The sequence below is a fragment of the Sminthopsis crassicaudata genome, chromosome 2, assembly GCF_048593235.1.
Source record: "Sminthopsis crassicaudata isolate SCR6 chromosome 2, ASM4859323v1, whole genome shotgun sequence".
NCBI lineage: Eukaryota > Metazoa > Chordata > Mammalia > Dasyuromorphia > Dasyuridae > Sminthopsis > Sminthopsis crassicaudata.
In genome coordinates this window covers 429,692,795-429,705,607 of record NC_133618.1, presented here as the reverse complement: position 1 = coordinate 429,705,607, position 12,813 = coordinate 429,692,795, and the positions used below count along the sequence as shown (strand labels likewise).

Here is a 12,813-nt window from a genome sequence, read left to right as displayed (position 1 = left end):
ACTGCAGGCAGCAGGCGGTCTCTTTAACCTGGCGCTCTTCACCCTGGCTTCTTAGCCTGGGTGGCCAAGCCAAGATGGGTAGCCAAAAGAGGTAAGGGTTTTGGTAGTGAACACGTGAGTCTTCTGACCAGGTGTTCACTCGGGAACCAACAAGTCAGGGCATCAGTTAGGGCATTATGTGAGTAGGTATAATAAAGGCTTTTAAGATTACACGTGGTTGTTCTTGAGTGCGCTACCGGTTATTAAGCTAGTAATTGTAACTGCCAGGAGAGCACGTTACAGGAAAAGAAACCCAAAAATAATAACCAACAGAAGACACCCTTGAAATTTGCCAGAATGCTTGGGGGAGGGGACAGACTGGGCGCAGACTGAGGGCAAGCAGCGAGAGTGAGGCAGGCAACTCACACAGCTCAGACCAGAGGGGGGAGGGGTGCAATCTCTTCCATTTCTGTGAAAAGACTTTTACCCCAATGTGAATATTCCATCTTGGCAGCAAGCCAGGAGCATCAGAGAAGGTGTAAACACCAGAGGTAAAGACCCCCACCCGGACCCAGATTGACTCATTCTGTTCTCAGAGCCTCAGAGCGCAGACACAGTGCAGCCATCTTTGTCCTGCTAGTGCCTCGCTGCTGTCTCCCCCCGTCTGTAGAGGAAGCCCAATAACACTATCCAGCCCCATCTCCCACCCCCAGAAACAGACCAATTGTTTCTCTTGTCAATTTGTTTTCTTCATTTTCTGCTCTGACAAAATGAACAACAAATTTAAAAGGGCTCTAACCATTGACAGCTTCTGTATGGATAGAGAACAGACTTCAAACCCTGAGGAGACTAAAAGCCAACTGTCTCCAGATGAATCCCCTAAGGGGGATATGATCTGCTCCTCAATATACAAAACTCTCATAGAGGAAATCAGAAAGGCATTCATAAGAGAGATAGAAGAGAAATGGGAAAAGGAAAGGAAAGCTTGGCAAGAGAGTCTGGAGAAGTTCAATCACGCATTTAAAGACAGAGTCAATAAAGAAATCAAATCATTGAAAAACAAAATTAGTGAATTGGAAAAAGGGAAACAACTCCAAGGAAAATAGGATTAGTGAGTTGGAAAAAGAAAACAGCTCTCTAAAAAATAAAATTGATGAAATGGAAAAAATTGCATAGAGGATAAAAACTCAATTAGACAATTACAAAAAGATATAAAAAAAAAGTCAGTGAGGAAAATACATCATTGAAAATTAGAATTGAACAAGTAGAAATGAATGACTCAAGGAGAAACCAAGAAGTAGTCAAGCAAAACCAGAAAAATGAAACAATTGAAAAGAATGTCAAGTACCTTATTGGAAAGACAACAGACCTGGAAAACAGATCCAGGAAAGACAATTTCAGAATAATCGGACTCTGAAAAATGTGAAGAAAAAAAGAGGCTGGACACTATTTTCCAGGAAATTATCAAAGAGAACTGCCCAGAAATTTTAGAAACAGAGGGTAAAATAGACATCGAAAAAAATTCATTGATCATCTACTGAAAGGGACCCTAAAATCAAAATGCCAAGAAATATAGTGGCCAAGAACCATCAGACAAAAGAAAAAATACTGGAAGCTGCTAGAAAAAAGCAATTCAGATATGGAGGAGCCACAACAAGGATATCCCAGGATCTAGCAGCATCCACATTAAAGGAATGAAGGACCTGGAATACGATATTCTGAAAGGCTAAGGAACTTAGTATTCAGCCAAGAATAACTTACCCAGAGAAAATCAGCATCCTTTTCCAGGGAAGAAGATAATGAAATAAATTAATTCCATCTATTTTCGATGAAAAAACCAGATCTATACAAACTGTTTGATCTTCAAACTCAAGAGATTTCTAAAAAGGTAAAAATAAATCTTGAGGACTATATTTCTGTCATAAAGATATATAAAGAACACATGTATAATTTGTCCTAGAAACCAGAAGTGGAAAGGAAATTATATCATAAAAAAGGGTAAAGTGGTGGTACTACATCTCATGAAGAGGCAAAGGTAACTTATTATATCTGAGATAAAGAAAGGAGGGGGAGGAACATAATGTGTATCAATTGACATATTTGATTTATGGTGAAACTTCTTCCACTTCATTGAAAAGTGGGTGGGAAGGAGTAAGCTAAGGGGAAGGGAATACAGAAATTGTGCAGAAAAAGGGTAAAATAGGGGGAGGAACATTAAAGTGGGGAAGGGATACTAAAAAAGGAGGGCTGTGAAAAGCAAGTGGTGCTCACAAGTTTAATACTGGGGAAGGGGGTAAGAGGGAAGTAAAGGAGAAAAGCAGAAGGAGGGGTTAACAGGATGGTAAGCAATATAGAATTAGTCATTCTAACCATAAATGTGAATGGGGTAAACTCCCCAATAAAGAGGAATCAGTTAGCAGACTGGATTAAAAGTTAGAATCCTACTATATGTTGTTTACAGGAAACACACGTGAAACAGGGTGATACATTCAAACTAAAAGTAAAAGGGTGGAGCAGAATCTACTATGCTTCAGGTGAAGCCACAAAAGCAGGGGTAGCCATCCTCATCTCAGATCAAGCAAAAACAAAAATTGATCTAATTAAAAGAGATAAGGAAGGCATTATATCTTGCTAAAGGGTAGCAGTGCATGCAATGCACTGCATTCTCAGTGGTGCAGCATCTAAATTCTTAAAAGAGAAATTAAGAGATCTGCAAGAAGAAACAGACAACAAAACTATAATAATAGGAGATCTCAACCTTGCACTCTCAGAATTAGATAAATCAAACCACAAAATGAATAAGAAAGAAACCAAAGAGGTAAATAGAATATTAGAAAAGTTTGATATAATAGATCTTTGGCGAAAGCTAAATGGAGACAGAAAGGAGTACATTTTCTTCTCAGCAGTTCATGGAACCTATACAAATATTGATCATATACTAGGACATAAAAACCTCAAAATCAAATGCAGTAAGGCAGAAATAGTAAATGTATCCTTTTCAGACCACAATGCAATGAAACTTACATTCAATAAAAAGTCAGGGGAAAATAGGCCAAAAATAATTGGAAACTAAATAATCTCATACTAAAGAATGATTGGGTGAAACAGCAGATCATAGACATAATTAATAACTTCACCCTAGAAAATGACAATAATGAAACATCATACCAAAATGTATGGGATACAGCCAAAGCAGTAATAAGGGGAAGTTCTATATCTCTGGAGGCTTACTTGCATAAAAAAGAGAAAGAGAAGGTCAAAGTATTAGGCTTAAAACTAAAAATGCTAGAAAAAGAACAAACTAAAAATCCCCTGACAAACAGGAAATTTGAAATTCTAAAAATAAAAGGTGAGATTAATAAAATTGAAAGTTAAAAAAAACTATTGAATTAATTACTAAAACTAACAGTTGGTTCTATGAAAAAACCAACAAAATAGACAAACCCTTAGTAAATCTGATTTAAAAAAGAAAAGTGAAAAAGCAAATTGATAGTCTTAAAAATGAAAAGGGAGAACTCACCACTAATGAAGAGGAAATTAGAACAATTGTTAGGAGCTACTTTGCCCAACTTTATGCCAATACATTCAATAACTTAAAGGAAATGGAAGAACCTTCAAAAATATGGCTTGCCCAGATTAACAGAAGAAGTAAATAGTCTAAATAGTCCCATTTCAGAAAAAGGAATAGAACAAACTATTAAAAAAACTCCCTAAGAAAAAATCCCCAGGACCCAATTGATTTACATGTGAATTCTAGAACAACTAGCCCCAATGTTATATAAACTATTTGAAAAAATAGGGATTGAAGGAGTCCTACCAAATTCCTTTTATGACACAGACATGGTACTGATACCTAAACCAGGTAGGCTGAAAACAGAGAAAGAAAATTATAGACCAATCTCCCTAATGAATATTGATGCTAAAATCTTAAATAAAATATAAGCAAAAAGACTACAGAAAATCATCCCCAGCATAATACACTATGACCAAGTGTGATTTATACCAGGAATGCAGGGCTGGTTCAATATTAGGAAAACTATTAGCATAATCGACTATATCAATAACCAAATTTACAAAAACTATATGATCATCTGAATAGATGAAGAAAAAGCATTTGATAAAATACAACTTCCATTCCTACTTGAGAGTATAGGAATAAATGGACTATTCCTTAAAATAATAAGGAGCATATATTTAAAACCATCAGTAAACATCATATGTAATGGCGATAAACTGGAACCTTTCCCAGTAATATCAGGAGTGAAACAAGGTTGCTCACTATCACCATTACTATTCAATATTGTACTAGAAATGCTAGCCTCGGCAATAAGAGCCAAGAAAGAGATTCAAGGAATTAGAGTAGGTAATGAGGAAATCAACCAATCACTCTTTTCAGATGACATGATGGTATACTTAGAGAACCCCAAAGACTCTGCTAAAAAGCTATTAGAAATAATTCAGAACTTTAGAAAAGTTGCAGGATACAAAATAAATCCACATAAATCCTCAGCATTTTTATACATTACCAACACAATCCAACAGCAAGAGATACAAAGAGAAATTCCATTCAAAATAACTATTGATAGTATAAAATATTTAGGAATATACCTACCAAAGGAAAGTCAGGAATTATATGAGCAAAATTACAAAACACTTGCCACAAAAATAAAGTCAGATTTAAATAATTGGAAAGACATTAAGTGCTCTTGGATAGGGTGAGCAAAGATAATCAAGATGACAATACTCCATAAACTAATCTATTTATTTAGTGCTATACCAATCAGACTCCCAAGAAACTATTTTAATTATCTAGGAAAAATAACAACAAAATTCATATGGAAGAACAAAAGATTGAGAATTTCAAGGGAAGTAATGAAAAAAAATCAAATGAAGGTGGCCTAGATGTACGTGATCTAGAACTATATTATAAAGCAGCAGTCACCAAAACCATTTGATATTGGCTAAGAAATAGACTAGTTAATCAGTGGAATAGGTTAGGTACACAGGGCAAGATAGTGAATAAAAATAGCAATCTAGTGGCTTGTCAAACCCAAAGATCCCAACTTTTGGGATAAGAATTCATTATTTGAAAAAACTCCTGGGAAAACTGGAAATTAGTATGGCAGGAACTAGTCATGGACCCACACTTAACACCACATACTAAGATTAGATCAAAATGGGTCCATGGTTTAGCCATAAAGAACAAGATCATAAGTAAATTAGAGGAACATATTATAGTTTACCTCTTAGACTTGTGGAGGAGGAAGGAATTTGTGACCAAAGGAGAACTAGAGATCATTATTGATCACAAAATAGAAATTTTTGATTACATCAAATTAAGAAGCTTTTGTACAAACACAACTAATGCAAACAAAATTAAAAGGGAAGTAACAAATTGGGAAAACATTTTTCCAGTTAAAGTTTCTGATAAAGACCGCATCTCCAAAATATACAGAGAATTGACTCTAATTTATAAGAAATCAAGCCATTCTCCAATTATTAAATGGTCAAAAGACATGAAGAGACAATTTTCAGATGATGAAATTGAAACTATTTCCACTCATATGAAAGAGTGTTCCAAATCACTATTGATCAGAGAAATGCAAATTAAGACAACTCTGAGATACCAATACACTCCTGTCAGATTGGCTAAGATGACAGGAAAAAATAATGATAAATGTTGGAGGGGATGTGGGGAGGGGTCACTGATGCATTGTTGGTTGAGTTGTGAAAGAATCCAACCATTCTGGAGAGCAATCTGGAATTATGCTTAAAAAGTTATCAAACTGTGCATACCCTTTGATCCAGCAGTACTACTACTGGGCTTATATCCCAAGGAAATACTAAAGAAGGGAAAGGGACCTGTATGTGCCAAAATGTTTGTGGCAACCTTTTTATAGTGGCTAGAAACTGGAAAATGAACGGATGCCCATCAATTGGAGAATTGGGTAAATTATGGTATATGAATGTTATGGAATATTATTTTTCTGTAAGAAATGACCAACAGGACGAATACAGAGATGCTTGGAGAGACTTACATCAACTGATGCTGAGTGAAATGAGCATAACCAGGAGATCATTATACACTTCAACAACAATACTATATGAGGATATATTCTGATCGAAGAGGATATCTTCAATATAGAGAAGAGCTAATCCAATTCCAATTGATCAGTAATGGACAGAATCAGCTACACCCAGAGAAGGAACACTGGGACTTGAGTGTAAACTGTTTGCACTATTATCTTTCTACCCAGGTTACTTTTACCTTCTTAATCCAATTCTTACTGTGCAACAAGAAATTCGGTTTTTCACACATATATTGTATCTAGGATATACAATAACACATTTAACATATATGGAATTGCCTGTCATCTAGGGGAGGGGGTACAGGGAGGGAGGGGGAAATTTGGAAAAGAAGTGAGTTCAAGGGATAATGTCGTAAAAAAATTACTCATGCATATGTACTGTCAAAAATTATAATTATAAAAATTAACAGCAAAAGAATTGATCACCATATAATCTTGCTGTTGCCATGTATAATGATCTTCTGGTTCTGCTCATTTCATTTTTCATCAGTTCATGTAATTCTCACCAGGGCTCTCTGAAATCATCTTGCTGTTTGTTTCTTATAGGCAATAATATTTCATAACATTCACATACCACAATTTATTCAGCCATTCTCCAACTAATGAGTATCCACTCTGTTTCCAGTTTCTTGCTGCTACAAGAAGGGCTGCCACATACATTTCTGCATAAGTGAGTCCCTTTTCCTCCTTTAAAATCTCTTTGAGATATAAGCCCAGGAGAAATACTGCTGGTTCAAAAGGTATGTACATTTTGATAGACCTTTTGGCATAATTCCAAATTGCTCTCCAGAATGATTGGATCAGTTCACAATTCTACCAACAATGTATTAGTGTCCTAATTTCCCCATATTTGTCATTATATTTTCCTGTCATCTTTGCCAATTTCAGAGTATGTAGTGCTACCTCAGAGTTGTCTTAATTTGCATTTCTCTGATCAGTCATGATTTAGAGCATCTTTTCATATGATTAGAAAAGTTTTAGTTTCTTCATTTGGAAATTGTCTATTCATATCCTTTGACCATTTACCTGACATGGTTTCTTGAAATAAGGAAGTAAAAAGCATCAAAATACATTTTTAATTAATTTTATAATTACAATCCTTCTTGACATATACATGCATGAGTAATTTTTTTTACAACATTATCCCTTGTATTCATTTTTCCAAATTTCCCCTCCCTCCCTGCACCCCCTCTCCCAGATGACAGGCAATCCAATACATATCAAATGTGCTACAGTATAACCTAAATACAATACATGTGTGCAAAACCAAACTTCCTGTTGCACGGTGAGAATTGGATTCTGAAGGTATAAGTAACCTGGGTAGAGAGACAATAGTACAAACAGTTTACATTCAATTCCCAGTGTTCCTTCTTTGAGTATAGCTGTTTCTGTTCATCACTGATCAATTGGAATTAGATTAGCTCTTCTTTATGTTGAAGATATCCACTTCAATCAGAATACATCTTCATACAGTATCGTTGTTGAAGTGCACAGTGATCTCCTGGTTCTGCTCATTTCACTCAGCATCAGTTGATGTAAGTCTCTCCAAGCCTCTCTGCATTCATCCTGCTGGTCATTTCTTATAGAGCATTAATATTCCATAACATTCATATACCATAATTTACCCAATCATTCTCCAATTGATGGGCATCTATTCATTTTCCAGTTTATATAGCCACTACAAAAAGAACTACCTCAAACATTTTGGCACATACAGGTCCCTTTCCCTTCTTTAGTCTTTCTTTGGGATATAAGCCCAGTAGTAGCACTGCTGGATCAAAGGGTATGTACAGCTTGATAACTTTTTGGGCATAGTTCCAAATTACTCTCCAGAATGGCTGGATTCTTTCACAACTCCACCAAAAATGCATCAGTGTCCCAGTTTTCCCACATCCCCTCCAACATTCATCATTATTTTTTTTCTGTCATCTTAGCCAATCTGACAGGAGTGTACTGGTATCTCAGAGTTGTCTTAATTTGCATTTCTCTGATCAATAGTGATTTGGAACACTCTTTCATATGAGTGGAAATGAGTTCATATCCTTTGACCATTCAAAATACATTTTTGATCTCTTTTTCAGTTGCTATAGAATTTGGGAAAAGCCAGAAGAGGTCAATGAGTTCCAATTCTTAATTTTGCTGATAAGAAAATTATCTTAGAGTAGTTAAGCAATTTGCCCAAAGTCAGAAACACACACATATACAGAACTGGACAAAAATTTTAAACATGTCTTCCAATTATATTAAACCATGATGAATTCTGATGCTCCTATTGATTTTAATTGATAATATTATATAATGTGTCTGAAAATCCAGTGAATATGCCATTGAAATATTGATATGCCTCAAGTATCTGGCATTTTGGGAGATGGCTTGCACCTGTCTCTGTATCAGTCCCTCTCACCTCCAAAGAATATGTAAGGATTGCTTTTTTTTCTTTGTGACCCATTTTTTGTGCTCTTGCCCTAATTGTGCACATTAGGAAATTTATGCAAAAGGAGAAAAAAAATTGAGATGTGAGTACACATGTACAGTGAGATAGAGAAGAGAACAAAGGTGAGGGGAAGGGCAGAGGAAAGAAGAGAAAAGAAGAAAAGAGAGAGAAATGGAGGGAAGAGAGAAGAGGAGAGAAGGAGAGAGAGAGGAGAGGAGAAAAGAGCTTTCTCTTTAAATAAACAGAAAATCATTGGCATTTATTGAGTAAGTGAATGGCATTGTTACACCTATACATCAGGAAATCACTTTGGGAACTGCCTAGAAGATAGAATGGAGGGAAGAAAGACTTTAGACAAAGTCTATCAGGCTATTTCAATGTCAAAAAAGTGGTGATTAAGACTTAGATTGGGATGATGCCTATGAGTACTAAAGATGTGGAAAAATGACAAACTTTTGTAGTGACCTGGATATATATCATGAATAAGAATGAGAAGTCAAAGATGACAATAAGTTTGCATACCTGGATGACTGGTATGATGTCCTCAGCAGTAATAGGGTAGAATTGTGATGAGCTTGAATTTATGTTACATTTGAAATGCCAAGAAAACTCTGAGATGACTAAAATGTAATTAGTCTTATAGAACTAGATCTCAGAAGAATTACTAGAAAGGGAGACATATGCATAGAGATGATAATTAAACCTATGGAAACTGATGAATTTACCAAATAAGGGATATTAGAGAAAAGCAAAAGAAGACATGGGGAGATCCTTGAAGTAGATATACATGAGGAGAAGTTATATCAATAATGATCTAGCAAAAAAAAGATGGGAATGCAAAAAAGACTAAGTAGTTGTCAAACAGCTTGCCCTGGGTTCATACAGCTAGTAAGTGTCTGAGGCCAGATTTGAACTCAGGAAGATGAGTCATGCTGACTCCAGATCCAGCATTCCACTCTGTATAATGCTCATAAATCATTTACTAATTTTATTTTTTTTAACAAGGTGGAACAGTGAATATAGCACTTATCTGAGAATTAGAAATAACCACTCAAATACAGTTTCAGACATTAGTTATTTGATCTCAAACAAATAATTTAACCTCTGACTACCTCATTTTCCTCATTTGTAAAATAGGAATAGCAATACCATTTACCTCCCAGGTTAGTTATAAGACTAAATGATGTAATATTTGTAAAGTACTTTGAAAATTTGTGTGGTATAAATGTTAGTGTTATCATTAATAACAAGATACTATAGTATTGCATTTTAGGCAATAAAAAATTTGACTGACTTCGTTTATAGGTTAAGTGGCTTTGCCCAAGGCATGTAAGAATTAGTTTACTCATTTCAGCTCTAAAATTCATTCTTCTACTCAGAACTGTCAGCAGGGCTAAACTTATATAAAGACCACAAAATCTAGAAGGTGCCTTAGAAATCACATAATTCAACTTCTTCATTTTTTTAGATTGGAAAATAAAAGAAAAAAATTGATGCCATGGCTTACCTAAGATCACAAAGGAGATTAAGATAAGAAGTTCACTGTCACTCTCCCAACTCATGATGCATCCTTCTTGTCATAGCCCTGTGCTAGGTGACAATCCGCACAGGTTAGACTGACATTGGGCTCAACAATTTCTCATATTCTTCTAATGTGGGATGATAATTGAAATTTTCAGTATTCACATTGTTTCTTATTAGAGTAGTATGTCATTCAGTTAACTGTGAAGGCTAACACATTAACTATGAAGATATTAGGAATTAGCCAGGTCTGATTATATACCTTATCATTTCACCAAAGTTATTTTATCAAAGTTACTAATGATATTTTAGATGCCAACTCCTATGACCTTTTCTCAATCCTTACTCTCCTTGACCTATGTGTAGGTTATGATACTGTTGACCTCTTTTTCTCCTCAATTCTTGCTTCTCTATAGGTTTTTGGGACAAAACTTTTTTTTTTTTTCTCTCTAGTTCTCTTCTTAATTCTCAGATTGCTTCTTCTATGTTACCTTAACTGGATCTTCCTCGAGATAATATCTTGTAACCAAAAATATCAATCTGGGTTCCATCCTGAGCCCTTTTCTCTTCTTCTACTTCACTTCACATAAGCTCCCATAGATGTAACTGACACTTTGATGATGATTCTCAATTGTACCTTTCCTTCTTCATACTCTCGGCTCATCTTCAATCTCAAATACTCAACTGCCTTTCTCAATCTGCATAGACAACTTAAACTCAACAGTAACTAATCTAAATCCATTATCTTTCTTCTTAAACCCTCTCCTCTCTTATTATCCTTATTCCTATAAAGGGCAACACTATCCTCTCTTAGCTCCTCAAGCTGACAACCTGATAATTACTTCTTACTATACTGAACCCACTTTGTCTAATTTGTTGCCAAGACCAGTTGATCTTTGCAATATTTCTTGAATATGCCTTATTTCTCTTTTCTCATACTAATATTACTCTAGTGCAAATCATCATTACCTCACCCTTGAACTGCTGTCCCTATGCCAATCTATCCTCTATTCAGCAAGTATTTTTCTTAAAGTGCAAGTCTGATGATACCAACCCCCTCAATCAATAAATTTTAGTGGCTTCCTGTTGTCTTTAATAATAAATATAAAAATTATCTATTTGGCACTCAAATCTTTTCATTACCTGGCCCCTTCCTTTATTCTTAGTTTTTATTATTTATTTTAAAAAAGCAAACAGTACTGAAGCTCCCCTCTCAAAGCAAAGGGACTTGAATGAAACACAGGAAGGGGGTGAAAGCCATGTCCTTTTGGAAGCCTATGGTGGGAGGGGGACACCTAGGAGGCAAAACGGATAGTGTGTCAGGCCCAGAGTTTGAATCCAGCTTCAGCTACCCACTAGCTGTGTGACCCTGGGCAAATCCCACCATCTTGACTGCCTCCAAAAAATTAAAAGAACAAGCAGCAGCAGCAGCTGCCTATGGATGGGGGCTCTGCCTCCTTGTCCTAACTGAAGGAATAGCCTCTTTGAGATGGTGGGGGCTCAGCTTCCAGCTTCCATTTCTTCCATCTCCACATCCTGGATAACTCCAGCTTTCCTTTTCTTCTGCCATCTAGGCTGCACCTCAGTGGTCCTGCCTGGCTTCAGGGGAGATTCCACCTCCATGGCAGCCTTCTCCTTCTGGGCATGCCTGATCTGTTGCAAAAGTTTCCTCTGCTTCTTCCCAGACAGGGTGATGTTAGCTCTGGCACTCAAAGCGCGTTTCTTGAGATGATGGCAAGTGATGAGCCCCTGGTCCAGCACTGCCCCGAACACTTGGTGCCTCCGCCGCCGCCGCTCCAGTCTCAGCAAGTGCCGCTTGAACAGCTTCTTTTTCAGCTCCGTCCGCGGCCGGTTGATCTTTCCCCCGGGAGCCCCCATGGTCCAGGCGCCGAGGTTAGCATCACCCATGAACCCATTTCAACCTTATCTTGGGATATGGTATTAGGTGTGAGTCTATGCCTAGTTTCTGGCATACTAGTTTCCAATTTTCCCAGCAGTTTTTGTAAATAGTGAATTCTTATCCCAAAAGCTGGAACCTTTAGGTTCATCAAATATTAGATTGCTATACTCATTGACTATTTTGTTTTGTGAACCTAACCTGTTGCCCTGATCATTTTCTCTGTTTCTTAGCCAATACCAAATGGTTTTGATGACCATTGTTTTCTAATATAGTTTTAGATCTGGTGCAGCTAGGCCACCTTCATTTGCTTTTCTCTTCATTAATTCCTATGAAATTCTTGACCTTTTGTTCTTCCAGATTAATTTTCTTGTTATTTTTTTCTAGGTCAGTAAAATAGTTTCTTGGGAGTTTGATTGGTATAACACTAAATAAATAGATTAGTTTAGGGTATATTGTCATCTTTATTATATTCACTTCACCTATCCAAGAGTACTTGATATTTTTCCATTTGCTTATATCTGATTTTATTTGTGTGGAAAGTTTTTTATAGTTTTGCTCATATTGTTTCTGACTTTCTCTTGGCAGATGGATTCTCAAATATTTTATACTGTTAACAGTTATTTTGAATGCAATTTTTCTTTGTATCTCTTGGTGTTGGATTTTGTTAGTGATGTATAAAAACGTTGATGATTTTGTGGATTTATTTTGTATCCTGCAACTTTGCTAAAGTTGTGGGTTATTTCTTATAGTTTTCAGTTAATTCTCTAGAGTTCTCTAAGTATATCATCATATCATCTTCAAAGAGTGATAATTTGGTTTCTATATTACCTATTCTCTTCTTAGTCTTTTTACAGCTTATTCCTCATCATATTTACTTCTATCCAATGACA

The 12,813-nt window shown here is 36.1% G+C and overlaps 1 protein-coding gene across 1 annotated transcript; it reads right to left on the bottom strand.

Moving 5' to 3' along the window:
* Nucleotides 1-11,523: 11,523 nt before the first annotated feature.
* On the bottom strand, nucleotides 11,524-11,901 carry LOC141553567 (uncharacterized protein C11orf98-like). Its single transcript, XM_074285152.1, has one exon. It carries the CDS (start codon nucleotides 11,899-11,901, stop codon nucleotides 11,524-11,526), a length of 378 nt encoding a protein of 125 aa, XP_074141253.1.
* Nucleotides 11,902-12,813: the final 912 nt, after the last annotated feature.